Consider the following 26,258-nt stretch of genomic DNA (forward strand, 5'->3'; position numbering starts at 1 on the left):
ACATTTCTGTAGTTCCTGTCAGATGAGCAGTGCCCGGACATCTCAGTTCTGGTTATGATATTGGTTGGTAGCATTGGCTTTTTGCCTGAGACCTTTGTTGAAGTTCTTTTTAAGAGCAGTGGGAGAATTTCCACTGATGCCAGATCCTAAGAAAACCGAAATTTGATTTCTTTTACCCAGCATCCTAGTTAGCCATTTACAATGCTGCAAATAAAATGACTGAAAAATACATCAATTGGGAGCGGAAATCCAGCCTGGAAACTGTGTATGTGGTATTTGATGTTGTCCTCTGGGAAGCTCTTCATTAAAATCTGGAACTTGCTCTAGAGAAATGTTTTAGCATGTGCACACAAATACTTTTTGCCTGTAGTTGAAAAATATTTCCATTGGCAGGAAAAAGTAGAAAAAACGAATTCACTTTACAATTTCAAATGTTAATGAGACCTGTTAGCCATTGTCCACTGTGATGAATAATAAGCATGGCAGAGCAAAGGGCAGAATATGCAAGTCATGAGTTCAGAAGGTAGCTGAGAATTTCTCTATTTCCTTTGGAGGCATTCATATGGATAATGGTTATCTTTGTCAGTAAATTAAATGTTCATGCATGATCGAATCTAGGAATTCAGTTAACTGCTTATAACTCTAACGTACCCCGTATTCCTCTGGTAGCTAGTTATAGAATCTAATGTAGTTATACAAAATATATGAAATAAGTTTCTAGGAATAATTTTTGAAAGAATGTAGTACTTTTTTTGATTGTCAGATGATGATAGTAATCACTAACCTGACAAAGAACATCATCTCCGTTGATGCACTGTATTATGTTGTCCATAGGCTGCACAATATAGTGCAGGTTTCTCAGACAGTTCTATTGAGAAACAGACTGGGGACTTATGTGGAATAGCTAAATAATAAAAATACACTTGATAAGCGGTGCAATAAAGCTGCACTCAATATCTGAAAGAAATTGTATCTTTTTATTGTAAACAGAACTTTTTGACAAGTAACTTCTGGAACGTTTCTGTTAAGTGCAGCATTATCTGATTACAGAAAGACCAAAAGGTTTGTGAATATTAACATAAGGCTTTTGTAACAATGCTACTTCACACATTTCATCTCAGAATAACCCATGTGACGTTAGTCACCCGAGGCATATTTTTTTAACTACAAAAATAACTAGTCTTGACAGATGAAAGTGAGGTATAATGATTTTTTATAGTATTTTATAATCTCCAAAGTGAGAGCTTTGTATACATAGGAAGGAACGTATTTTTCCTCTCCATACAACAAAAATGTGCCCAAGAATATACTTTGTGTATTTAATTAATTTAATTTAGTTAATGATGATATTGTTTATGTGAACCTTACTTCTGTGATGGTAGCAAAACATCAGGCAAAACCCAACGCGTCAACATATGCATTTAAAAGGGATATATTTATATACAGCAAACGCAAGTATTTTCCTAAGCCAAAAGTTGAAAATTACCCCATGAATGTAATTTGAGAAATGCTGAGCAGATTCTTCCTTACATTTCTATTTGCAATGCCAGCTGACAACATTCTGGCTGATTTCAAACATAGATTGAGAACAGCATTCTGACATCGTTTGGTAGAACACAGTATCCTACTAAGGTATAATCAACATTTTTCAATATTGAAATTAATAATGTCCAAATTGAATTAGAAATACTTATCCTTACTCCCAAATATCACTGCTGTAAGTACCTTTATTATTTTTTTTTCATTGTTAACACATTAATGGAATAATTTAATTTAAATCCTTTCTTATGGTAAGGGTAAAATAATTGAACTACATGAGTTTTGATGACATTTCTTTCTGCTTTCCTAATTATCCTGCTAGAATGTAATTTAACTCTAAAGCAAATAAGAACTGTAAACAGGAGCTTTGTAAAATAGTGCTGGTGTGAAGCATCCAGGTCACTCCTGAATTATATTCAGTGTGACAAATTATAAACTCCTGCTTACCAATCCAGGGAGTCTCAGCAATGTGTGTTCACCTTTGTGAAGATAGTTGCACCTTTGTGCACAACATCAGAGCCCAGTCCTGATCACTTCTTCCCTGGAACTGCTGTCTGCACACAACATTGCTGTGTTCCAGAGTCAAGCTTCCTGAAGTCAAAAATGACAGTAACTGGATTGCATGGTCAGCTGTAGTTTTGCTTCCTTAAATATTTTTTTTGTACTAAAATCTGTAATTGAATTACTTAATTGTCAGTTTTTCAGCATCATCTGCCTTTTTCGTTGTAGGGAATGGTTGTTATGTGAAGAAATGAGACTGATATTTATTCTTGTTGTTCTTTTTAAAGAGCTTGGATGATTGAAGCTGTCCTTTTTTTCATGACCGTTTGCTGGATGCTCATCACAGTGGTATTTGAGTAGCTCGCATTCATACATACATCCTTTTAGGTAGAAGAAAGCCTTAGTATCTCAATTTTACCAACTGGAAATCAATGGATCGCTGTCAGAGCAAAGCTTAGCATTCAGGTTCCCTGTATTTCAGGCTCATTAGAGCTATGGGAACAAGTGAAGATTCACATTTCAGTTAACTTTGATTATACTTGTTAGATTTCAGCTGGGGGGTCTCTTGCCAAAATTTTGGTTGAAATGAGTTGTTCCACTGAGACACAAAGCATTTAAACAAAGCATGGATCTATTTTTTCCTGCATTCAGTTCAGTTACCTCCTGCTCTCAGGGTTCTTTCTGTGTATTCTGGGTGCTTCTCTTCTTTCTTTCCTTCACTCTGGGTTGTAACAGATTTTGCAAAAATCAAAATCTCCTGAATCCCTGAACTGTGATGCCCATTTGACTCTCACTTATTAGTCCTAATAGGATTTATTCATTCCTTTATGTTGACTTCATACCCCTTTTACTATGTTCAAAGCTCTCTTACATCTATTTTTTTTGTGTCTTATCTCTTCTAGCTGCTTAAGTAATTAAGACTTTGTAAAAGGTGAAACCTAGGAACAGGGACCAAAGTCTCCCATGTGGAACATCTGTCGGAGTGTCCGGTTGTTAGGCTGGGTCTTGTCTGTCACTGCCTACTGGGTCTCCTGGAGACTGCAGAGTCTTGACATCCCACATACCTGGTTTGCTGGTTACGCAACTGCTGGAAACAATTCTTTACAAGAATGGACAGCTTACAGAGAAAATAAAAAGTGCATGAATCTTACAGAGTCAACAGTTTTGTTATGCCTCTGGCAGATGAGATGGCTCCCATTCCTCAGCATACCAGGCCGTCACAATGAGGTCACTGGTCACCTTGGTCTTCCGCTGCACCATAGATTGGTAACTCATAACTCATGGCTCACAGTAATATGTTGCCTTGAAAGATTCCCCCATCTTGTATAGGGCAGCAGTGCAGAATTAGTGTGAAAGCTGAACTTCTTCTATTCCCTCTAAAAATGGGCAAACTCTTATTAAAGACCTTAGAATTAAGAAAAAAAATTTTACCTATCCCTGATTGGGACACTCCAATGCCTGGAAATAAATGAAAGACAGGGAGTAGGGTATCTTTGCGATATCAGTCAACCCTTGTTGCTTCTGACTTTACTAAAATATTATACTTTGCTTATAAAATAAAGATGTTATAGAAACAAACAAAAATCAAATTATAGGAAACTAGTCTTAAGTCATATCTAAAATGTGGAAGCTATGTTTCTGCTTACAATCACATTTGAAAATAGCACAGTAAAAGATACTGAACAATAGCAAAGAGGCAGTTAAATTTAATAGCTGTTTCAGTTCAGATGTGTAGTTTGCCAAAGTTGTTATTCCCAAAGCATGTCATACTTGCCAATTCTCAATTGAATTTGACAGGGGATGATCTAAAAAAAAATACGCAGCAACAGCAATGTCACCCTAAAAAGTCATTAACTGCTTGTGTTGTTTACAACAGCTTTGAAGATAGCCAATCCCACATTTGCAGACACCACTGGTATCTCCTTATTTCACGAAATTAGTGATAGAAATGCAAATTAAAAATCACAGTCTGTTATGAAATGTGTAATAATAGGTGTAAATTGTGTAGCTGTGTCATTATGTTTGCAATATTATTTGTCAAGATTATCTTTTAAGCTATTTTTCTTCCTTTTAACAGACAGAAACTTTCCAAATTTTCTTGCATAGTTGCAAGCAGCAAAAAAAAAGAAAGAAAAAAAGGAGTTGAAATCTAATTATTTCTAATCACAGTAAAATAAATTCTTTAAGATATCACTACAGGTGCTTTTTTCCAATGATGTTTAGGTAAGAAATATAATAAATATTCTAAGCTTATTAGCTTATCACCTATTCAACATTGCCTTTGTATAAAACCTTGTATTTGGGCAAGGTCTGCAGTTCTCAGCACAGCAGAGGTGCTCTGTAGTATTTGGTTGTGTGGGTCAGACACAGGCAGAAAAGAAAAGCATTTGGGGGAGATTTAAGAAAAATTTGCTGAATAGTCTTTCAAGGGACTAAGGGGTGCATTTCCAAGTGCTTTCTGTCAGCTTTAAAAGAAGGGAATGATCCTTTCATTGCTTACGAGTCTGTTGGCCATATCTGTTAAGGTCGTTGTGGTGGCACCTATGCCAGCTGGATCCCGTAATATCTTTTTCCACATCTGAGCTCTGTGCAGAGATGCCAGGTTGGCTGATGAGGAAGGGCAGCAGCCTCTGCCCTACCTACCTCTTGTTTCCCATATGAGGCAGCGTAGATTTATTCTGTAACAGTAACATTTCGATCAGAGGAATCCCCTGGAAATGAATATAAATAGTTTTCTGATACTTCTAATATGAAATAATGTTTATGTTTGATATGTTACATTATGAAGATAAAGCTGGTTTGAAGAGTAACAAGGTGAATGGGAAAAGTCTTTAATTTGGAAGGCTATGTTAATCTGGATTGATTGTGTTGCTGAGTAAGGTACACATCCAAGGAAATGAGCAACTGAATGAGGAGAAGGTGTTTAGAAAATGGCTGCACCACAAGTTCCTTACAGAATTCTATCTGAAGTCACTTGGTTGATTTTGCAAACAATTTTCTTTGTTGTACATGATGTATTTGTTATGAAAAAAGGCCATTTGGTGCACTGATTTTGGTGTTTATATCAGAAACGGGCACTTTCTGCTCTTGGTCACCTAACTGTTTGCCTGCCTCTCAAAGCCACCTCTGGTATGGGCTAGGGAAGTTACACTGGCTGAAGGACCATTTTGTGTAATAGGAGTTTCTGCAATGTAGGATCTGGTCCAATTTTTGAGGTAGAATTTCCTGTTGTTTTTACAGCACATGGCTTTTTTCTCTCCTTTCGTCTCAACTTTCCATAAATTTAAAAAAGTAGAGGATGTGTGGGAATTTTCTGTAAAAAGTGAAAAATACTGACCTTTTGCTTAAACTTACTCTAGAAAGTCTAGAGCCTTAGATATATTTTTAGATAATTATAGTCATATTAAAAATAGGAGAATGAGATTAAATTGCTTATGTAACCTTTATTATGGCTTCAGCTACCATGAAGGCTATAATTATGGGAGTGGTTCTTGTTGACTGCGGAAAGGTCCCTGAGCAATGTGCTTATGTATGTATTCAGCTAAATGAAATAATTACAGAGCTAGCATCAACCAGCTCTTCATTTGTGTAGGCTTCTTCCATTGTTCTGCATTCTTCTGAAACAATGAAGACAGAAAATTGCAATTAAGAAATCCACCTTTTATCATTAGGATTCAAAATTAATTCTGGAATATGAATATAGGCATATCCATATATATACATATATACAACTTTAACAATCTTGCTTTTGTATCTACACAGCATTTTACTGATCAGATCAGTTTTCTTTGAAGAACATCTTTATGCAATTTCTCTGCAAAGGAGATCTCCAAAGAGTTTGTTTACTTATACATGGGCAGTACTGGGCAGATTTTGGGAATAACAAAATTTGGGTTTTAATCATGTAATAATACATAATGCTTTTTTTTGGAAAGTAGTTTTTTTCTAAGTGAGTATGATAAAGCCAGGAAAAGGCAGTACCACATTCCTTGAAGTTCTTGAAGAAAATTCAAGTCCTGTGTTTCCCAAGTTTGGCACTGAGAACTGTTTGGGATATTTGACAATTTCTGTTTTTAGGTCTTTATGTCAACAACTCATTTTAGAAGAGGTTAATTGGAACATGCACTTCATTTCTTTATACAGGTAGTCTATAAAGAAAAACTTCTTGATTTTGACTTGCACAGAACTAGCATATCCTGAGAACACCAAGAGCGTGTCAAGAGACAATTTTTTATTTAGATTATGTTCAGTGACCAGTGAAAGGGGTCATTAGTTGAAGAAACAGGAATATTGACTAGTTACTTAGTTAATCTTCACGCTGTGTGCTGGGAGATATGGAGGAGCTCACCATTGTATCGTTAATGGTTATACATCAATACCTTTGTATAGGAACTAGATGAATGCTTCATGGCAAACTAAGTCTCAGATCATTCTTACTGAATATTTAACTTTGCAACCTAACCTTCCTCTAAGTATATCAGGTGTGTCAACGTGCATGTGTATGCATGTAACATATATGTAGGAGCAAAATTAAAGTTTGTGTTGCAAAGCTTGTCTTAAAAGACAAACAAACAAGTTCATTAATTTTTTTTTGCACACATTTATATGATAAACCAGGTGCAAGACACCATCGCGCTTAGCTAATTTTGCTAATTGTGGCATACTGTCAAGCCTGTGCATAGAAAGTGTGCAGCTAAATTTGCTCATTAGGATTGTTATTTCTGGAAGCCACCAAATTTTTAGGTTTACGCTTCTTCAGTAGTTAATTAATTTCCTTGAAAGAAAAGGGTTTGACAAAAATAACTTGTTAAACCAAACTTGAAGCAACAGATGTTTTTTTTATACACCAAATTACTTTCCTCATGGCAACAATTAAGAGGAGATCAATAATTAATGATCCAATTACTAGTTTACAGAGGCTTTTATTGTGGTGTCAAGGTGATGAAAAGCCCTTTTACTCTGGGTGTTTTTTTTTTGTTTTGTTTTGTTTTGTTTTGTTTTGTTTTTTTTGCTGCCATTCCTGCTTGCTGGATCAACATTGCATGTTTCTAGACAGTTCATGACACATGTGCTGCCAGAGATGGATGAGATGCTTTGCATTTACTGCTGTGAATTAGTTCCTGTTTCTCAAACCAAATCATTTCAACAGTGAAGTGGGTCTATGTCATGTCTGCTTCAGCTTTGAGAAGCTGGCAGCTTGAGTTAATTAAAAACTATATTTGTTTACACCATCAGGAAGGCTGTAATTACTATGCTACATATGAAATGTTACATCGGTTTTAAAGGAAGGAATTGCTATGATTGGTATTGAAATGCTGTATTTCCATGTTGTGAGTCAAAGAATCTTTTAGGTTAGACAAGAACTTTAGGATCATCAGATCCAACCATCTACCTTGACACTAAACCACTATCCATCCACCACTATCCATCTCCCTCAGTGCCAGTCCACACATTTCTTAAATACTCCAGGGATGGGGACTCCACCACCCATCAGCCTGTCCCAATGCCTGACCATCCTTTCCATGAAGAAATTGTAACTGATACTCTAAATCTTCCCGGTGCAGCTTGAGGCCATTATCTCATGTCCAGTTATTTGCCATCTGAGAAAAGAGGCCGTCACCTCCTCTCTGCAGCCTCTTCCAGGTAGTAGAGAGAATAGTTTAATGTTACACAAGGGATATAAAGCACAGTAGTTGAATTTCTCTCTTGATTGTGAGGTAGAATTTTAAATTTTGCCAATGCCTTTCTGCATGACACAAATTGAGATTTACAGGCCAAAAAATAAGTTATCCTAGCTCTTCAGTGTTGCATTCATTTTCAAAATGCCTAGTTGTTTACATACGAAGTACCAGAATTTTTCTTAAGGTTATTCTTATTTCTGTTCTAAAATCTGTGTTTCTTCATCAGTGATTAAGACATTTAGAATGAGTTTAGTGTCCATTGCTGTGCCCAATAAGAGCTTTCTGTAAGTTACTGGGAATACAGCACAGAAAAATGTGAACTTGGCCTCTTCCTCCTTACCCTTTCCCTCCATCGTCCTTATGGGAGGAGAGCAGCTATGTGAGAGGTAAAAGTGGGGCACTTCTTCTCTCCCAAACAAAACCAAGTAATGGAACAAAAAAAGGCAATGATCAACAGGAACTGAGATGAGGATTTGATTATTTTACAAAATTGCTTCTCTTCAAAATTTGAATTATTTCTATTTTCCAAACACTTTATTATTACTATGCTTCTCTGTGTTGTTATTTTATTACATACATAGATACGTTCTTTGATCACTGGTTATATCCTATTGAAAATCACAGGACAAATATTTATCAGTATCACAATTTAGTAGCAAGACATTATTGACTCTGACTGGAATAAACGGAGAGAAGGGAAAAAGATGTGATCAATGGAACAACTAGCTGATCCTCAATCTTAATATATGGGATGCTGTTAGGTTGCTGATGGAAATTGATTCTAGATAATGATGTGTCTATGGTAAGAGGCATCTTGATGTTGGCAGTGTCTCCTTTCATTAGCGTTAGCTCTTTATGACTTTGGAGATAAAAATATAGGCTGCTAGCATGAATTAATATATTTGTTTCTTTAAAACTGAGCTAAGAAGATCTTCCTTTCTTTCCTGGCATGTCACTATTTCAGTTTTACTTATGAGGGATTGTTCTCCTGATGAAATGAATACAGCTCTGCCATGACTACAACTGACATGCTGTGTTTATAGTATTGTTTGTGAATTCGATGTCACATTTCTTAAAGAATCCATTCCCTCAATTTCTGTTGTGGCATAGAGTTCACTCACCTTTACTTGCTAACTACGAGTTTTGCTTAGCAATTGGGATATATTGATTCACAGTGGCTTACGGTTATTTTCTACAATTAACACTGATATGAAAGCTTGATGTCTCTACAAGAATAGAAGGTGCACAAAATAGTTTTCTGTTATTTTTATTGTCTAATAAGTATTAGAGGGATCTATGTTTATGTATGTATACGTGTTGAAAAATATGTTTTTCTTATTTGCATTGGCTCCTGCTATTCTAGCAGCCTCGAGCTTATTATTTGAAGAAATTATTGATATATACTGTGTGTACTGTGTCAGTAGGTGTTTATTTCTGAAGAGTTTAAAATATGCACCTGGTTAAACACTGCCTTACAATGGTCTCAAGCTCACATGCCTGTCCAAACTGTCCAAGAAGAAATAGGTTCATGTTTAGTATTCAGCTCATGTGCAGTAAACCCTGTGCCCCTGAGACCTGCAGATGCCAGGCAGTCTCACTGGAGCTACTCCGCTAGTCTGTCAGACATCGTTTTGCCAAATGATAACTTTAGGATGTAAAAAGAGTGTTTATTTTGGAAAATCTGGCTATGGGGTAAGCCAACACAAAGCGAAGATGTTTCCTATTGCTAAACAGAGTGTTCTGAAGCTACTTATTTCTTAAATTTATCCAAGCCTCCTTTAATGAGTGTAAATTAAAATGGTAATGAAAAACATGTCTAACAGAAAGTTGGTATCATAAGCACACAAGACCCAGAAGTGTTTCTTTAACATTGCAGCTATTTCTCACAAGTTCTGTAGCTCTCCAATAATGAGCTGGGTTCTCTTCCAGGTTGCTGTAAGGCTGCTTTCCAGCTGGCTTAGCAGGTTTCAGTGTTGCCTTGCTGTTGGCAGCAAGACAGGTGCATTTGCCTGAAATGTTTTCAAAGTCTGAAGAACGAATTCATTGAGCGTGTGCAGATCAGTTCCCAGCTGTGCTGCAACTCCAGCACACCCCACATCCACTGGATCTTCTGTGCTTGTATGATGAAGCTGTCCATCCCTAGCAGTTGTTTCCAGAGGTTATCTATTCTTCTGAGTCAGCAAGTTCAGAAGCATGGTTTTTTGTCACCTGGCAGACAGCAGTTAATTTCCACCTGTGTTGCATCCAAGGGCTCGTTAACCTTCAGCAGGCAGGTCTGTGAGAAAAGGTAGGCTTTTTAGCAAAGGAACTAGGCTGCCTGCTTCCAGGCAGCAGGAATGTCTTCCCCATGGTACAGAGGGCAGAGCTGCTGAACGAAGGGCCAGATGTGGGATTAAGTAATGTTATTACTAGTTTTATTCTGCCCTGCATTACTAATGGTGTTTGTTTTCAAGGGTATTCTCATTTAGGTTTGGTAAGATGTTACTGCTGATAGTAGTTCAAAGCCAGTGCAAGGAAGGATTTGTAATGAAGCTGTCAGTTAGAAGATTGGGTGGGGGTGATAACATTACTAAGACAGATAGGCGAGGCACATGTGCAGGGTCAGCCCATGAATGTAAGTATGATCTTTGTGGATGTAAACAGGGCAGAAAATGGAAAAAGGCATGTCCTGTAAGAAGAGATGGAAAATTTAGGCTTAGTAACAATAAAATAGTAATGAATTTCTTTCAGCTACTTCAGGTTACTGCTAGAAATGCTATCTTTTCTAAGTTTTCCAAAGTGTCTTCCTTTGCATTCTGCTGAAGGAATTTTCTTGTCCTGGAAATACTGTGGTATAAGGTCAAAGGCTTCTTAAAGAGGGAGGAAAAGGAAGCGGGGAAGTGAAAATGACGTAAGTATGGTCAGAAGCACCATTTGGACTAAACATCTTCGTAAGACAAAAGTCTTAAAGTCACTGATGTAGGAGGTAAATCCTTAGGGTGTCAGACTTCATTACTTCCAGTTTTCACTGTCCGTGTTAGAAATCAAGCAGGGAACATACAACAAAGGTATATCAATCTGAGAATCTTGAGTACTAAGTGGATATCAACTGTCAGTGGTGGATGGGCTCCCCAGGGAAAAACGTCTGCGTGTTTACTGTGACTTCTTTATAACAGTGGTCCATTTTTGTGGTGGTCAAGAGTGTGAGTTCAGCACACTGGGTTATGTGGAAGAGGTGATGGATGTGTGTGAGAACATCTATTGCATGGCACTGTGCTGTGGCTCGGGGCATGTCTTCCAGCAGTGGGAGTCTGGAGTGTGAATTGCCATTCCGCGTCTTTCCTGACAATAAAGTGAAAAGCAAAAACAAATGGGGAGAAATGTTGAGGGATGTAACTTTTTTTGCCTCTTTACTGTTACTACTGTTACTAGGCAGAAGCTTTCTCCAGAAAGCAGACAGTCTGCCATATAAGTGTAGATGCCATATCAATATGCTTTGTTTCCATTTATATCAAGACCTTTGTAAAAATGTACTTGACTGATAGATTAAACCTAGTTGTGTTCTAGAAAATCTAATTATGGAAAAAGCCCTTGCCATAAATTAAATCCTTCTGGCAAAACGTACTTAATAGTGTCAGTAAGTATGTTTCTCTCAGCAGTCATGCTGCAACCCTTTCACCCTTTACATTAGGTAATCCTTTCCATTAAGGCTAATACCTTTTCTATTGAGCAGTATTAGTACTGTTTGAAAACAGGGCTGCATTTTCTTTGAAGATAAAAAAGTGTCTTCATTCTTAAAGACATCTCTCAGTTAAAAGTAGATTCACTTCAAGAAAAGAGGGAGATCTTTTTGAATTCCTAACAGCTGACCCATGAAGAATCCTGCCAAAGCTAGTAAAAAAAAAAATTCCTTAAGCACATTGTCAGCAAATATCTTCAGGAAGTGTTTCTTTTGGTAGAAAGTATATGCTTCTATGTTATATAGAAACACAGAATTGCGGTACTTAAGTGTTCGGCAGCATTTGTGTTGTAAGGAATGTTTTCACAAATTCAACATGGAAGACATTCATCTGTTGCTGAGTGACAGCACATGTACATGTTTTTATCATACGTTATTTACCCTTGCTCTATGTACCAGGGAAGTTTTTTCTGTGACAGTGTCTCTAGTCAGTGCACTCAGGCTCTCTGTGCCCCCTTCATGCCACCTATGGGCACTATGTATGTGCCCACCCACATTTACCCTCTTGACTGCCCTGTGGAATAAAGCTCTCTGCTCTTCAGGATCTAACTTACAGCTTCTCTTTTATGTCTTTCCTTCTTGTCCATACAAACTTAAGTGCACACCTTAAGTTGTTCTCCTCCATTTTAACTACACATTCAAGGTTCCTATTGCTATGGGAAGTTCTCATTGCTGTGGTATCTTGTGTAGAAATGTGGAAGAAGAAGAAAAGCTTTTCCCCTGGATGCTTGATTTTGGCTAAAGAGTCTAAAGTCAGTGAGAGTCAAATATCCTAACAATCTGTAAGCTTACAAGGCTTAATGCTGTTTGTACAGAAAGGCCAGGTCACTGCCATGGTTTCAGTCCCAGCCTGGTTTGTCTAGGCTAGTTCTCCATGCCCATACGGAGTTCACTGGCCATAGTAAGAGCAAAACTCACACAAGTCCCTTCCTGTACCCAGCTGCACTGCTGAACTCAGGAAGCATCTGAATGCTGCTACAATGCCATTAGCTATGACTATATCATGCTTTCCATGAAAGACAGCTTTGATACTGTAGCTTATATAATTTATCAAGTACATGATGGTTTTTCTCACTTCTGCCGCACATTTTGGCAGTCAGAACTAAAGATTCATTGTCTTTGTTATGATATGATTATGGTTTAATAGTTTTTCTTGTAAAGAAGCAAGTAACTGTCTTAAATTTATTACTTCAAATTTTACTGGATCTGAAACCTTTTATTCAGGCAAGATTTTAATGTTCACAGAACGTACACTGAAAAGTTGATCTCCAATCAGTTTATCAAATCATTCATTTTACTTCAAGAAAGTGTGATTGTGATAAGCAATATGGGTCTCATAGAAATATAAATCACTACTAGGCTTCATAGAATCATAGAATGGCCTGGGTTGAAAAGGACCACAATGATCATTGAGTTTCAACCCCCCTGCTATGTGCAGGGTCACCAACCACCAGACCAGGCTGCCCAGAGCCACATCCAGCCTGGCCTTGAATGCCTCCAGGGATGGGGCATCCACAACCTCCTTGGGCAACCTGTTCCAGTGCATCACCACCCTCTGTGTGAAAAACGTCTTCCTAATATCCAACCTAAATCTCCCCTGTCTTAGTTTAAAACCATCCCCCCTTGTCCTATCACTATCCACCCTTGTAAACAGCTGTTCCCCTTCCTTTTTATACACTCCCTTCGAGTACTGGAAGGCTGCAATGAGGTCTCCCCAGAGCCGTCTCTTCTCCAAACTAAACAAACCCTGTTCCCTCAACCTTTCCTCACAGGAGAGGTGCTTCAGCCCTCTGATCATCTTAGTGGCCCTTCCAGATATATATTTTATTAGATCAATTAGATTTATTAATACAATTTGGATTGCATTTATTTGTTTTTATAGTTTTTATAATCTGTCATTTAGATGACTCTTAATGCAGTATTAAGGACAAAATTTAGACTACCTGCAAGGGCTTCATCATTTCCAATTTCTTTGACAGTTTTCTTCCAAGCCTATAGGTACATATTCTAATAGAAAAAAAGAATACAGATATGAATAAAACAGTATGAAATTGCTGTTCATTTTCTTACCATTTCAATTTTAGAAGAATTGGTGATTATTGTGAGACAACAGAGCAAAAGAGAAAGTTGACTTTTTGTGTCTTGACTGAAAAGAAAATTGGAGGTGTCTAGAGTTGATATTTGGGAACTCTCTGTAAAAAGCTGTCTAACAGGATGTAAAAGGACATATTATTAGAAGCTGTTCTTTTAATTATTCTTGGAAGTAGAGGGAAATTAGAAGTTTGTGGGAAAATAATCATTTTATTTTTACTGTCTGAATGGGAAGTCTTAGAAAACTTAGTTATCAGTTACTCAAGTATATTTGTAGGCGTTAATGCATGCAGATCATTGTTTTGGATATCTTTAGTTGAAAAGAAAAAAAAAGAAAAAAATTAGAAATTCTATCTCCAATTCAAAGAGTGAGGGTGTTTCAAGTGTGGGTGTGCAGAGGTCAGATTGTTAGAGCCCAGCACGACTCAACATTTGCTCATATAAACACCTATAAAATGAACTTACATACATATAACACATATCCACTGTAATGTACAGTTGCTGGAAAGGTACTTAAGAGGGTTGCTCCAAAAGTAATGCTTCCTTTTTTATTACATTAGCCCACAATGTCAGAGGCAGTTGTTGAATTGGCAGTAGAGGCTGAACCTTCCCACCAATGTCCCGTTACATGTTGTTGCCATGTGACAGATGGCAGCAGAGGGGCAGTCTGGCAAAATGTCATCTGACATGGAAATGTGGATGAAGCAAGGGTGTGGAATTGAATTCCTCTGTGAAGTAACGACTGCACATATTAACATTCATTGATGCTTGCTGAATTGACATTCAGAAGTGAAGACCAAACAGTGGATATGAGCACAGTGTGCCAGTGGGTGGTGCATTTCAGCAGTGGTTACAGTGATAGTGGGTCACTGATGTGTTTGTTTATGAGTGTGGCAGCCAGGCTCTTCTCCATTTCTGGCAAAAATGCACAACTAATGGTGGTGACTGTGACTGCATTAAAAGAGTGTTTTGTAGCTGACAATTTGCTTTGTCAAATAGTGCTATTGCGTTCTTTGTTTCTGTTGTACTTTCCATGGAAATAGGAGGCATTACTTTCAGAGTGACTTACTTGATTTCTGTAGCTTTCAGTATTTGCCTGTGTACGCACATCATGGGCATACAAATTGCAAGTGAAGACTTGCAATTAACTAAGGTATATGAAATGTGGGAATATTTTTATGATGAGTACATACCAGAGACCTCAACTTTTCAGTAACTTATTTCCTTGTTTAAAATAAAAAAAAAGTTATTCTCTATTTCCTACAGACACACAAGTGAAAGTTAAGTTTGATGGGAGATGTAGCACTTGACAAGTTCATGCAGAAGTGCATAGTTTATATGCGGAGAAAAATGAGTAGAACTGGCAAGACCTTTTCAACTGCTATGTGTAAAATGTGTGCAAATATACAGAATACAGAAAAATTTCCTGAAGAGTGGTTAAAGTGCTATGTTTGCTGCAGAACAGCAAGGATGTAATAGCTATGCCTTTGGATTCTATTTTCTTCGCTTGTTTTGGAATGCTAGTAATCATCATAGTTGTGGCTGAGAATTTCAAAACCTTGAAACATGGCCGGTAATTTGCAGCAGTAGATTCTTAATTCCTAACAATAGACACCTTCATTTACGTTCAGTCATTTGAATGAAAATACACAATTTCTTGGAAATAGCCAGGAATTAGAATTAGTAAGAATGATCTGTTGTAACTGTTCTACTTAGAAAGGCCATTTTATTTCAGTCATCTGCTCCTGGAATTATGTAGCAAATCACAGGGAACCAAATTACAACTTTTTTTTGTCAGAATTTGGTTTGGGAAAGTGAAGTTGTAATAATGACAGAAAATAACTGCCAGGAAGAAACAGTATGAACTCATGTGCCTTTAGTTCATGTAGGTAGGGGAGTCGTAGTGTAATAATATTAATTTTCCTCATGTAAAATTCCACTATCCCCCTAGCCCTCATCAGTGAGGCTGCCCTTGGAATCCTCTGTCCAGTACAAGAGATATGTGGATATACTGGAGAAAGTCCAATGCAGGGACATGAGGATGACGAAGGTGCTGGGGGAGAGAGCCGAACTGCTCTCTGCTGAGAAGTGAAGGCTCAGGGGGATCTTATCAGTGTCCATAAGTACGTGAAGGGAAGGTAAAAAGAGAATGGAGTCAGGCTACTTTCAGTGGTGCCCAGTGCCAGGACAGGAGGCAATGGGCACCAACTGGAGCACAGGGGATCCCTCTGAGCACCAGGCAGCACTGCTGTGCTGTGCAGTGCCAGAGCACTGGCACAGGTTGCCCGGAGGTGTGGGGTCTCCTCCTTGGGGATGTTCAGAAGCCACCTGGCCATGGGCCTGGGCCCCCTGCTCTGGATGTTCCTGCTGCAGCAGGGGTGGGCCGGAGGGGCACAGAGGGCCCTGCCAGATTCAGCCACACTGTGACTTGGTGAAGATTAATTTTAAAATATATTAAAAAAAAAAAAAGGATTTATATAATAGAAAATGTGTAAACTAGAACTCCTGCCATCTTCCAGATATCTCAGTGCATATTAATCCATTAAAATGTATGTCTTAATGAGTTCACTGATAATTTCCACTCAGTTTTTCTGAAGCAATGATTGTTGTGTTGAAGGTTGGACAGCTTTGAAAATTCCTTGGCGGCAATATCTTTTGCAAAATGTACTTAGCTTTCAAAATGTTTCTTTTCTCCTTAACAGGACATGCACAATTTTATCCATAATGTAGTCAGAATATTAGTAGTCAGAACTATTGTAAACAGAAGTCAGTTTTGATCACAATCTCCCATTTTAATGTATTACCTTTCTTCCAATGAATAAAGAAATACAGTTCATACATTTACCGCAAGCCCATTCACTATTTCAAAAACATGAATTAAAACTTCAGAGTGTTTTCATGAGGTCCCTCATCACTTCATTTATGACATCAAAGGATATTCAACACGCTTCATGTTTCTGCAAAGTGTTTGGGGCAAGTTCAAACTAAAAGTGCTTATTTAAAACAAAAACCCTGTTATTGTGCAGTGCATGTCTTTCTTTAAAATGAAGACAATGCTTAATTTTGTTTCAACATGACATACGGTATATATTAGAAAAATACAAGTGAAAAAGATCATGTCCCTCATTGCACATAATCTCTTCTGAGGACTATTTTACTTTTCTGTAGCATGTGTTACCTTTTTATAGCTTAGTTTAATGGAACTGTATCTGTGCATTCTCTCTGTAATGTTTTCTAGGCAAGAATTCCACCTGTAATTAGACCATCTAGTTATGTTTCACAAAGGTATTGGTGTACTTTCAGAAGAAGAGGTTGAGCAATGTCGAAGCAGGTTCTGAAGTAATGGAAGTAGAAAAGCATCATTAGTGGGCTCTACTAAGAGTGGAACTACACATGTTATGTATTTTCTTGGCTTTGTATTCAGTAGAAAAGTTAACGTTTTGTCATACATAAAATAATATCAAAATCATCCAAAGCATACAGTAAGAAAATATTTGTCATATAGCGTGTGTAGCATGTATTAATAATATTATACATAAATATAGTTACACAAGAGAAAGGAACAGTAATAATGCAAAATGTGTGGGCACCTACACAGGTGAGAATGTGTTATTAAAAGACATGAATCACTTCCTAGTTCTGTGGAGAGCAGTATTTAGACCTTTTCTTTAAAACTGTGCTTCAGACTTTTCTTCCCGTCATCTTTCTGCCATACAAGTTATATTCTGATTCTATAATATATATATGCATATATATAAATATATATGTCTTGTCAGAATGCTACACCTTTTTTCTGAGTTAAAAGGTACCTTATTAGAGTTCTTCCTGATATTTAACCAGTAGACATTTATCTGGGTATTTCAATGCTATATGCTTTCTATTCCAAAGATATTTTGTATATTTGTTTTCCTTATCAATCTGTCATATTTTAACAGATCATTCAACCTTTCTAAGATCATCTTAGTACAGCTGAAAATAGCGTAGCACTGTTCAAGTATTTTACTGAAGTGATTAAAAAATACTAGTTCGTGTTGGAAGACAAAGATGTCAGTTTGACGTCAGGTCCTTCAGACAGGAGGCAAGACTCATTCCTGTAGGTTATGATCAGAACCGATTCCACAATCAATTGCTTTCCTTTCTGAAAATTATGAATACAGTGCAATTTGTAACCTTTCATTTCATTTACTGCAGTTAATTTTATAGAAACAGTTAAAAACTCTGAATGAGTGATGCTTTACACTGTACATAACCGCATGCACACATAAGCACACACAAACATCTCTCTTTCCTTACCGTATTTCATATTCCATGTGCTCTGTTGTTACCGTCTTGCCTTTTCTTGGAAATGCCTTGCAAATACTGCCAGCAAAGGTTACGAATCAGATAGGATAATCAGAAGCCTTAACAATTTTACTGTATCTTTGTCTGTCCTTTCACTTTTCCTTTACTCCACTATCTTGTCTGTCTGATTCTCGCAGGAGACATGGATTACAACTGGTTGGACCATACGTCTTGGCATAGCAGTGAGGCATCCCCAATGTCTTTGGTGAGACATGTGGAGCCTTACCATTTACTTTCCTATATCATTTCACATTTCCTTTGTTTTATTTACACCTTTGCATGTTTTCTTTTTTGTATCTTTTTTTTTATCCTACATCTATAGGGGACAGTCAAAGGGGAAAAAGAAAAACTAGTGAGCAGGCAGTTGTGTTGGATTCTAACACCTTATCCGAGAGACAAAAGAGAATGGTGTGCTTTGGTGACCAGTCTTTCGAAGAGGACTTGGAATGGTCTGAGCCTCAGATAAAAGACTCTGGGGTAGATACATGTAGTAGCACAACTCTAAACGAGGAGCATAGCCATAGCGAGAAGGTACTGAGATTATGGAGCTTGCATTTTAACCTGCTCTTGGTCTTTGTTTGCTCTCTGTCACTCATTAAAATAGTGCATAAAATAGAAGACAGGATGTTTCTAGAGACAATGTAGCATTTCTTAAGGTGCAGAAAAGAAAAACAAATGAAAAATCTCTGCATGCTTGCAGCTTTTACTGTTTGGCAGCCTAAGAAAAAAATATGAGGCACAAAGGAACGTTGTTCTTATGGTTGCATAATATCCTATCATGGTATTACCTTCAAGTGTAAAGTAATTAACAATAAGGATTCTACTGATTGGCTTATTTGATTTACTGCATTCAAACTCCTGGGACTGAAATTAAATTAATAGTTTAAGTCCCAGATTAAAAGGAGAAAATTGGGTCTCTCTGCACAGAAAAGTTGTTTTTCTTTTTTCCCTTTCACCGTCATGGTTGTTCTTTTGTTCTGTTGCCATGCCATTTTTTTTTGTGCAGTATTGTGCAGAATTAAAGGCTTTACTATCTGCTTTGGTGATTTTTATTTTTGCTTTTTGTTTGGTAGAGATTATGATCAGTCATTTTAGAGTTACTACTTGTAATGGAAGCGAATTTGTCTGTGCCTGCTAATCTTGCATGAAATAGAGCATGGAAGTAGTATTTATCTGTGAAAAAGTGCTATGATTACACAAAATTAAAAACGTTATTTAAAATTTTAGTAATTGCACCAACATACAACAATATGTGTAACCATGCCTGTGTATGGTAATGGAATAAAACCTACTCCCTGGAAGCAATCAAGGCCAGGCTGAATGGGGCTTTGAGCAATATGGTCTAGAGGGAGGTGTCCCTACCTATGACAGGGGGTTGGAACTAGGTGATCTTAAAGGTCCCTTCCAGCCCAAACCATTCTATAATTCTATGAATAACATGTTGACTGTAACTATGCTCTGTATGTGAAATAATTATTCAAAAAAACATTACGTTTAAATGAGAGCAAAGACCATCCCAAAAGTTATATTCCATAACTTTTAATATATTAGTACTGACGGGAAGTAAAACATTGTAAAAGTTTGTCAGTCTTAGAGAGAACTGTCATGTTTAGAATAGGAGGAAAAGGAGAAATGTATGTCTTGAATCAAGTTTCTGTTTTGACTTAAATGTGCTTTTTCAATATTACTTCCAATATTGACCTCTACAGTTGTTTTTGACAGTACTCTGGTGGGACTGTCACTGTGCATAGATAACTGTGTATGGTTATCTGTATCTGTCTATTCATCAAGATGCAAAGATCAGTACCAATATTTGGAAATTGGATTTAGTAAAGTAGATAATGTTCTTAAACATTAGAAATACATTTTGATGGACTGTATATCCAAATAAATCTTCACCAGCACAATTTTCTGTCATTCTGATACATTTAATATTAGTGTAATCATAATACTTTCACTGTGTCTTTAAAATATCGGGAAACGAAAGTTGTTGCTGAAATATTTTTCTTTAAATCCTATTGACTGTTTTCTTCTTTAAAACCATATGATAGCATCCAGTAACTTGGCAACCATCCAAAGATGGAGACCGTCTCATTGGTAGGATTTTATTGAATAAGCGACTAAAAGATGGAAGTGTGCCGAGAGACTCAGGAGCAATGCTTGGTTTGAAGGTTGGTAATTAATAATTATGCAACGACTTACAAATCTCAGTTAAACTAGCTACCTCTGTAATGTAAGTATTCTCATAATACCTAGTGTATCTAAACAGATATCTACATCATCTTTTTCTCAAAAATACCATACAAAGACATTATACATTTAGTTACCAGGAGGAATTTTACAGGGTCTCTGAGAGTCTCAAAAAATTATATTTTGTGAAGACTAAACATGTTTTCACAAGTTTCTTGAGAATGGCTGCTCTGCAAAGTGTGAATTGCATCCTTACTGAGCAGACCAAGCCCTGTTCAGTCTTGAGCTGAGCACTGCACTGTGGTATAACTTCTCTTCCCCAAAAGATGGGAGGAATGTGAAAAATACATCATCTTTTTTGATGACCTGAGTGACATTTGGAGGTTAATGGCACTTCATAGCAAAATCTGCTCCTAGGAAAAAAGTAACTGTTTCTTGATTATTCCCCTCTGATTAATTGGTGTGCTACATTTTAAATGCACGACTGAAAGTTATTTAGTATCTATATCTTATCTATTATTGCAAAGAGGATTTGTTTGCTTATTAAATGTATTTAATGCTTTGTGTGAATGTCATGGGTTCTGTTACGTTAATATATCTATTTACATCTAATGTTGAAGTGAGCGGTCTAATGTCCAGTGCTGTACTTTCTCGGGTCCTAATTTATAGTACAGTGGAAGTTTGAAAGCTTTAACTTTCTGTATTTGCATTGTCTTTAAATTACACGTTTGGTGTTTTTTTCAAGTGTGTCTGCCTTACCTGGGTCACAGGAATACAAAAGAAATCCTTGAATTCTGTTTTTGTTTGCCAGGATGTTTAAGTAATTTAAAGTAATTCTTATGCTATGAAAATAATTCCTCTTTGAAACAGGTAGTAGGAGGAAAGATGACTGAATCAGGTCGACTCTGTGCATTTATCACCAAAGTTAAAAAAGGAAGCTTAGCTGATACCGTGGGCCATCTTAGACCAGGTACGTATCTGCTATAGCTCTATAATATGGAGCTGCTTTTGTAAAGGTGACAAGAAAGTGAGCTTAATTAGAAACAAAATTATGTTTAATAGCTGTGATGAACTGTTGCAGAATGTCATGTCCCACCTGTGATTCACAAATCCTCCCCGGTTAGAGTAAGATGAAACAACATTTAAGGTCTGTACGTTAGAGGAAAAAACATCAACTTCAATAGGAGATTTCTATATAAAAGTTATTCCTAATGAATTAGCCCTTCAGCAATTATATCTACCTAAGCTGTGCAACTTTACAGAAAATTCAAGTAATCCTTGCATTACTTAACAACTGTAAGAGGAAAATGAAAAAGAGAAAAACAAAAGAGGGGAGGCAGATCACCAACCCTGGATCTAGCTCCAGGTCTGCCTGTAGGGGCGTTCCATGTGGTGTGGAATGGAAGCAGCAGCAGTGGAAGACAGGGCAGACTGTACCCCCCCTATACCCCCCCACTGCAGCCCCTGTAGTATTATGGTTGGCTCCAGTCTCAGAATAGGCTGAGATGCTGGACAACAATCAAATTTAACAGGTGACACCAGGCCTCCTCCCACGATTATTCATCGAATAATCATAGAATCATTTGAATTGGAAGGGACCTGTAAAAGTAATCTAGTCCGACTCCCGTGATGAGCAGGGGCACCTGCAGCTCAGTCAGATTGCTCAGAGCCCAGACCAGCTTGGTTTTGAATGTCTCCATGGATGGAACATCTACCACTCTCTGGGCAAACCGTTCCAGTGCATCACTACCTTTATCATATTTATTTTTTTTCTTATGTCCAATCTAAATCTCCCCTCTTTTAGTTGGAAACCATTTCCTCTTATCCTACTGCAAGAGACCCTGCTAAAGAGTCTGTCCCCTTCCTTCTTATTTCTTCATATAACCCCCTCTAGATACTAAAACGTTGCTATCAGGTCTCCCTGGAGCCTTCTCTTCTCCAGGCTAAGCAGTCCCAGCTCTTTCAACCTGTCCTCACAGGGGCTTTGTTTCATCCTTTGGATCATTTTTTTTTTAATTTTGTTTTCAAGGAAAAAATCACTTTCACTGCAAATTGTCATAGTGTGAGTTTTGGGGTGGCTAGAATCATGCAGTATTTCCAAGTCTGAAAGGTAACTGAGTTGAATGTAGAGTTGGGCTCGGCACATATTAAATGAAACAAGTCTGACTGATTTCCTAAAAGAAACTATGAATCCTCATTACTGAACAAAGCAACAACAGAACTGGGAGGGGATGAAGAAGTGCTGGCATTTCTAAGGCACCTTCTCACGGAACAAGTTCAGATGAATTTATGTCACCATTTTGTACACTAGAAGTTGGCACAGGAAGACTACTTGAAGTGTTTAAGCTAGAGCCCAGTATTTGCTTTCCTTGAGATGTGTCTTGATTGACACTTTCTTAGGCATTGATCTAGACTCTTCCTGAAGTGGTCGAGACATCAATTGTAATTGTCTCTCAGGGCGTTATCCGGGCTTGTCCTTTACACATCCAGGCTTGTCCTTACACAGAAATCAACACTCAGTTACTAGATTATTGATATTACTACTTTTGTGAAATGCATAAAATCTCATGTTGTTCAAAATCACGTTTTCATGTTTTGTTCACATTTTCATACTCAATATTCCACTGACGTCCTGCTCAGTCATCTTATGGAGTATATTTTATTTGGACCTAACCCAAGCAGTCACAAATAACTAAGAAACTCTTAAGATCTGGGTCTATCCCAACATGCAAACCATGGATTGCTGCATTGGAGTATGTGTGAGAAATATTAATGTTAACTGAAGAACCATCTGAACCCTAAATACTAAACTTCTAGATGTAGATGAATCTTCTAAATAGTAAGTTGATGAGATATGCTGTTTGAATAATCTGCATTTTCCAAACAGCATCTTAAGGTTTGTTTTAAACCACAACTACCAATATAAGTAAGAGCTGTATCTAATTCAGTAGAGGTCCTACTGATGATACTATTATTTCGCTGAATTTTATGCATTCAGAGCAGAGCTGCAGAAGACCTTCATTAGGATTTTTCTAAATGAAGGACTGAACTTTTTGAGAACACTGGTTTCACAAGTCAGCAAACTGACAGTAGAGTGGCTTAAATTGTCATTTTAAGTACAGTTCACAGCAGACTTCATAAACAGATTGCTATTACTGAAATTATAGGTGATGAAGTACTGGAATGGAATGGAAGGCTACTACAAGGAGCTACCTTTGAGGAGGTATATAACATCATTTTAGAGTCCAAACCTGAGCCACAAGTCGAGCTTGTTGTTTCAAGACCAATTGGGTAAGTAATTTTGCCTCGGTTTTTTTTGGTACTAAATATGATAAAAAAAAAATTGCTAAATTTTAGTGCATAGCATATCAGATTCGTAAATATTGAAAACAGTAAAACTGCATGTAAAATTCTCTTACCTTCATACGTGAGGGTTGTTACAACTTCAGCTATAAGGCATAGTATTGGGATGTATTTAACTTGAAGGTGCAATATGTTCAGAGTGATAATTTCATTTGATACTTTTAAACAAACTTGATAGTAACAAAAATTACTTTATCTCATCAGTGAGATGAGAAGTTATCTCCTGTATATATACTGAACTCTTCAGGGGAAAAAGTATATCTTCTTATCCATAAAAACCTTTTCGTAACTTGGGAGTTGTAATAGTAATGCCAATAGATTATATTGCTAGAAAAATACTGCCTCAGAAGAGGAGGTTTCACACTTTTTTCGTATAAATGTAAGATCTTTCATCATTTCCCAAATAGATGTTTATAGCCAAGTTTCAAGGACCTGCTCTCATCTTGAAAATACTCCATTCTCTTTTCTTTCTTCATTCTCTTAAGTGTGTGAAACTTCATGCATTCTTTCAGTGCTTTTCTGTTTCCTGCCTGTCATTTACCTTCCTTATTATCATGTCTTTTATTGATGATGTTACCATATGCTCCAGTTCCTCTCACTATAGTAGCTCATCTATAATTCCTGAAAGAAGTTGATGTGGGCTCTTGAGATGCTCTATTCAGCATTAACTGTCTGCTATGTAGTGTGTGAAGAAGTGAGCCAGGTTGGGGCTAAAAAAAATTACACACTTGATTCCCACTCTCTTTTTGCAGTAGATGTAAGAGTCTTCTCCAAAAACTGTAGAAGGATGGCATTGTTCTTAATCTATGTGAACTGACTACTATATATGCAAGAACTTTTTTCTGCTTTCTAATTCTCAGAAATATTTATTTTAAAATGCATCTTATTTTCATAGTTGCAACTTCTGAATATGGAAATTTTGCTTCGGATTTTATTGATTATTCTATATAATCTGTTTGCGACAGAGCATATCTTAAAACGTAGAGGGATGCCAAAAGCTGCTTCTCCTTCTCTTATGTTTATCTTGGTGAGAGTTCACTGTAAGAAATACTATTCATGCTACTGTGAAACACTGGGATCTATACGTTTTAGATAAATTCTGCAGTATAATTCTGAGTGAGGTGATGGGCAGGTATTGCTTGCCGTGATAGTCTACAAATATATTAATGCGTGTCCTTCATAGGATGAATATGTCCTGTGGGACTGAGGTAATCTGATGAGGTACTTCTGGGACTGAAGTCTGGTTTTTGTCTACAGAAAACTCTGAGATTGTTATATTCTTTTTTTTTTTTCCTCCTATTTAATCATTTATTTTATTTGTGACTGTGCCCCTCCCTCCTGTATTCACTAAACCACATGTTCTGTAGTCTTAATTTTCCAATGAACTTATTTATACTGGATAGATCTTCCTGGTGACTGAAGACAGTTAAGGAGATCATATGATTTTCCTGAGGCATTTGGTGAAGACTTGCAAAGTGTTATATTTTAACTGAAACGTGAACATGATTGTTAGATGAACAATCAGCCTGTCTTCCTTTTCCTGTTTTCAGGGACATTCCCAGAATACCTGACAGCACACATGCACAGCTGGAGTCCAGTAAGTTTCGGTTGTGGGGTAGAAAAATCCTCTTTCATGTAAGCACAAATAAATTGAAAAATGTCGTCTTCAGTCAGTATATCTCGTCTCTTTGTCTGCATTTGTCTCAGTATGTTATCTTCCTGTATGATCTATCTGCCTTTGTTAAATAATAAACTATCACAAGTCAGGCTATGCTGATTCAGGCTTGACATTTGATTATAAGCTTAGGTTATTTTTTTATTGAAAAGGAAAACACAATGCTAATTAATATACAAAAAATTAATTGCCATTTTCAATTTCTTATTTTGTTGTTATGCAGCTTGTGAACTAAAAATTGAGACAAACTGTTCATTATTTAGAACCTGAGTGGTAACTAATTTAAAACCAGAATACATATACTTTATTAGGATCATTCAGCACTCTTCAAATTGGTTGAACCATTATTTTATGTGGAAAAAAATAACTTGTTCTTTGGTGCAGAGCTGATAGGATGAGTTTAAGCCTGGAGTTATTTTCTTGTCGTTGTTTTGGAACTCTTTTAAAACAGAAGCTGTGAATAAATGGAGTGGAATAAACTTGAATATAATAATGTGAGAAACCACTTCAGTAACTTTTCACTGATCAGCCATTTCTTTAAATAAAATCCACTAAATTTTTTTCTTAACTTTTTATGTGTCAAAAGTTGTCCTCTGAGACCCTGTAGATTTGAAACAAAATGCACAAGATATATTATATATATCCTGTTAATTTTAAAAAAATTAATTGATAATTAGTGTGATTGTATGAGATAGTAAGTGCTCCTCAAAAAGTGATTTGTAAGAAATAATTTTGGGTCTTCAACTTAATGACATGATCACCGTGGTAAATGTTTGAATGAATGATTAGTTGTTCTCTATTGCTAATATGATAAACCTAAAAGCTTTTAATTGCATCCGAGCATTAGAAGGTTGTCATTCTTTGGTCTTTTATATAGAGAAAGAGGTGATATTTATTGCAATAAGCTTTGTTGTACGCGTGGTTATATTTTTTATCCTTTTTATTTAAAGAATGCAGTGAAAAATGCATAACTGCGATTATTTAAAAATTATTTTTATTTATAATTGCAGGTTCTAGTTCCTTTGAATCTCAGAAAATGGACCGGCCTTCTATTTCAGTGACTTCTCCTATGAGTCCTGGCATGTTAAGGGACGTTCCACAGTTCTTGTCTGGACAACTTTCAGTATGTAAACATTTCATTAATATTAATGTACTTTTT

The 26,258-nt window shown here is 36.8% G+C and overlaps 1 protein-coding gene across 49 annotated transcripts in view; it reads left to right on the forward strand.

Moving 5' to 3' along the window:
• Nucleotides 1-26,258, forward strand: part of RIMS2 (regulating synaptic membrane exocytosis 2) — a 445,399-nt gene that overhangs the window by 219,199 nt on the left and 199,942 nt on the right. For 30 of the 49 annotated variants that reach the window (XM_040696393.2, XM_040696396.2, XM_040696397.2 and 27 more), the window contains 6 exons: nt 18,194-18,402; nt 19,923-20,042; nt 20,932-21,031; nt 23,229-23,352; nt 24,975-25,021; nt 26,110-26,222. In XM_040696393.2, coding sequence (XP_040552327.1) covers nt 18,194-18,402; nt 19,923-20,042; nt 20,932-21,031; nt 23,229-23,352; nt 24,975-25,021; nt 26,110-26,222 — 713 coding nt within the window. Of the gene's footprint in view, nt 1-18,008; nt 18,077-18,193; nt 18,403-19,922; nt 20,043-20,931; nt 21,032-23,228; nt 23,353-24,974; nt 25,022-26,109; nt 26,223-26,258 lie in introns of all 49 variants that reach the window. The other 19 variants (XM_040696415.2, XM_025148070.3, XM_046937976.1 and 16 more) reach the window with 1 other exon arrangement.

Source organism: Gallus gallus, chromosome 2 (genome assembly GCF_016699485.2).
Source record: "Gallus gallus isolate bGalGal1 chromosome 2, bGalGal1.mat.broiler.GRCg7b, whole genome shotgun sequence".
In the NCBI taxonomy this organism is placed as follows: domain Eukaryota; kingdom Metazoa; phylum Chordata; class Aves; order Galliformes; family Phasianidae; genus Gallus; species Gallus gallus.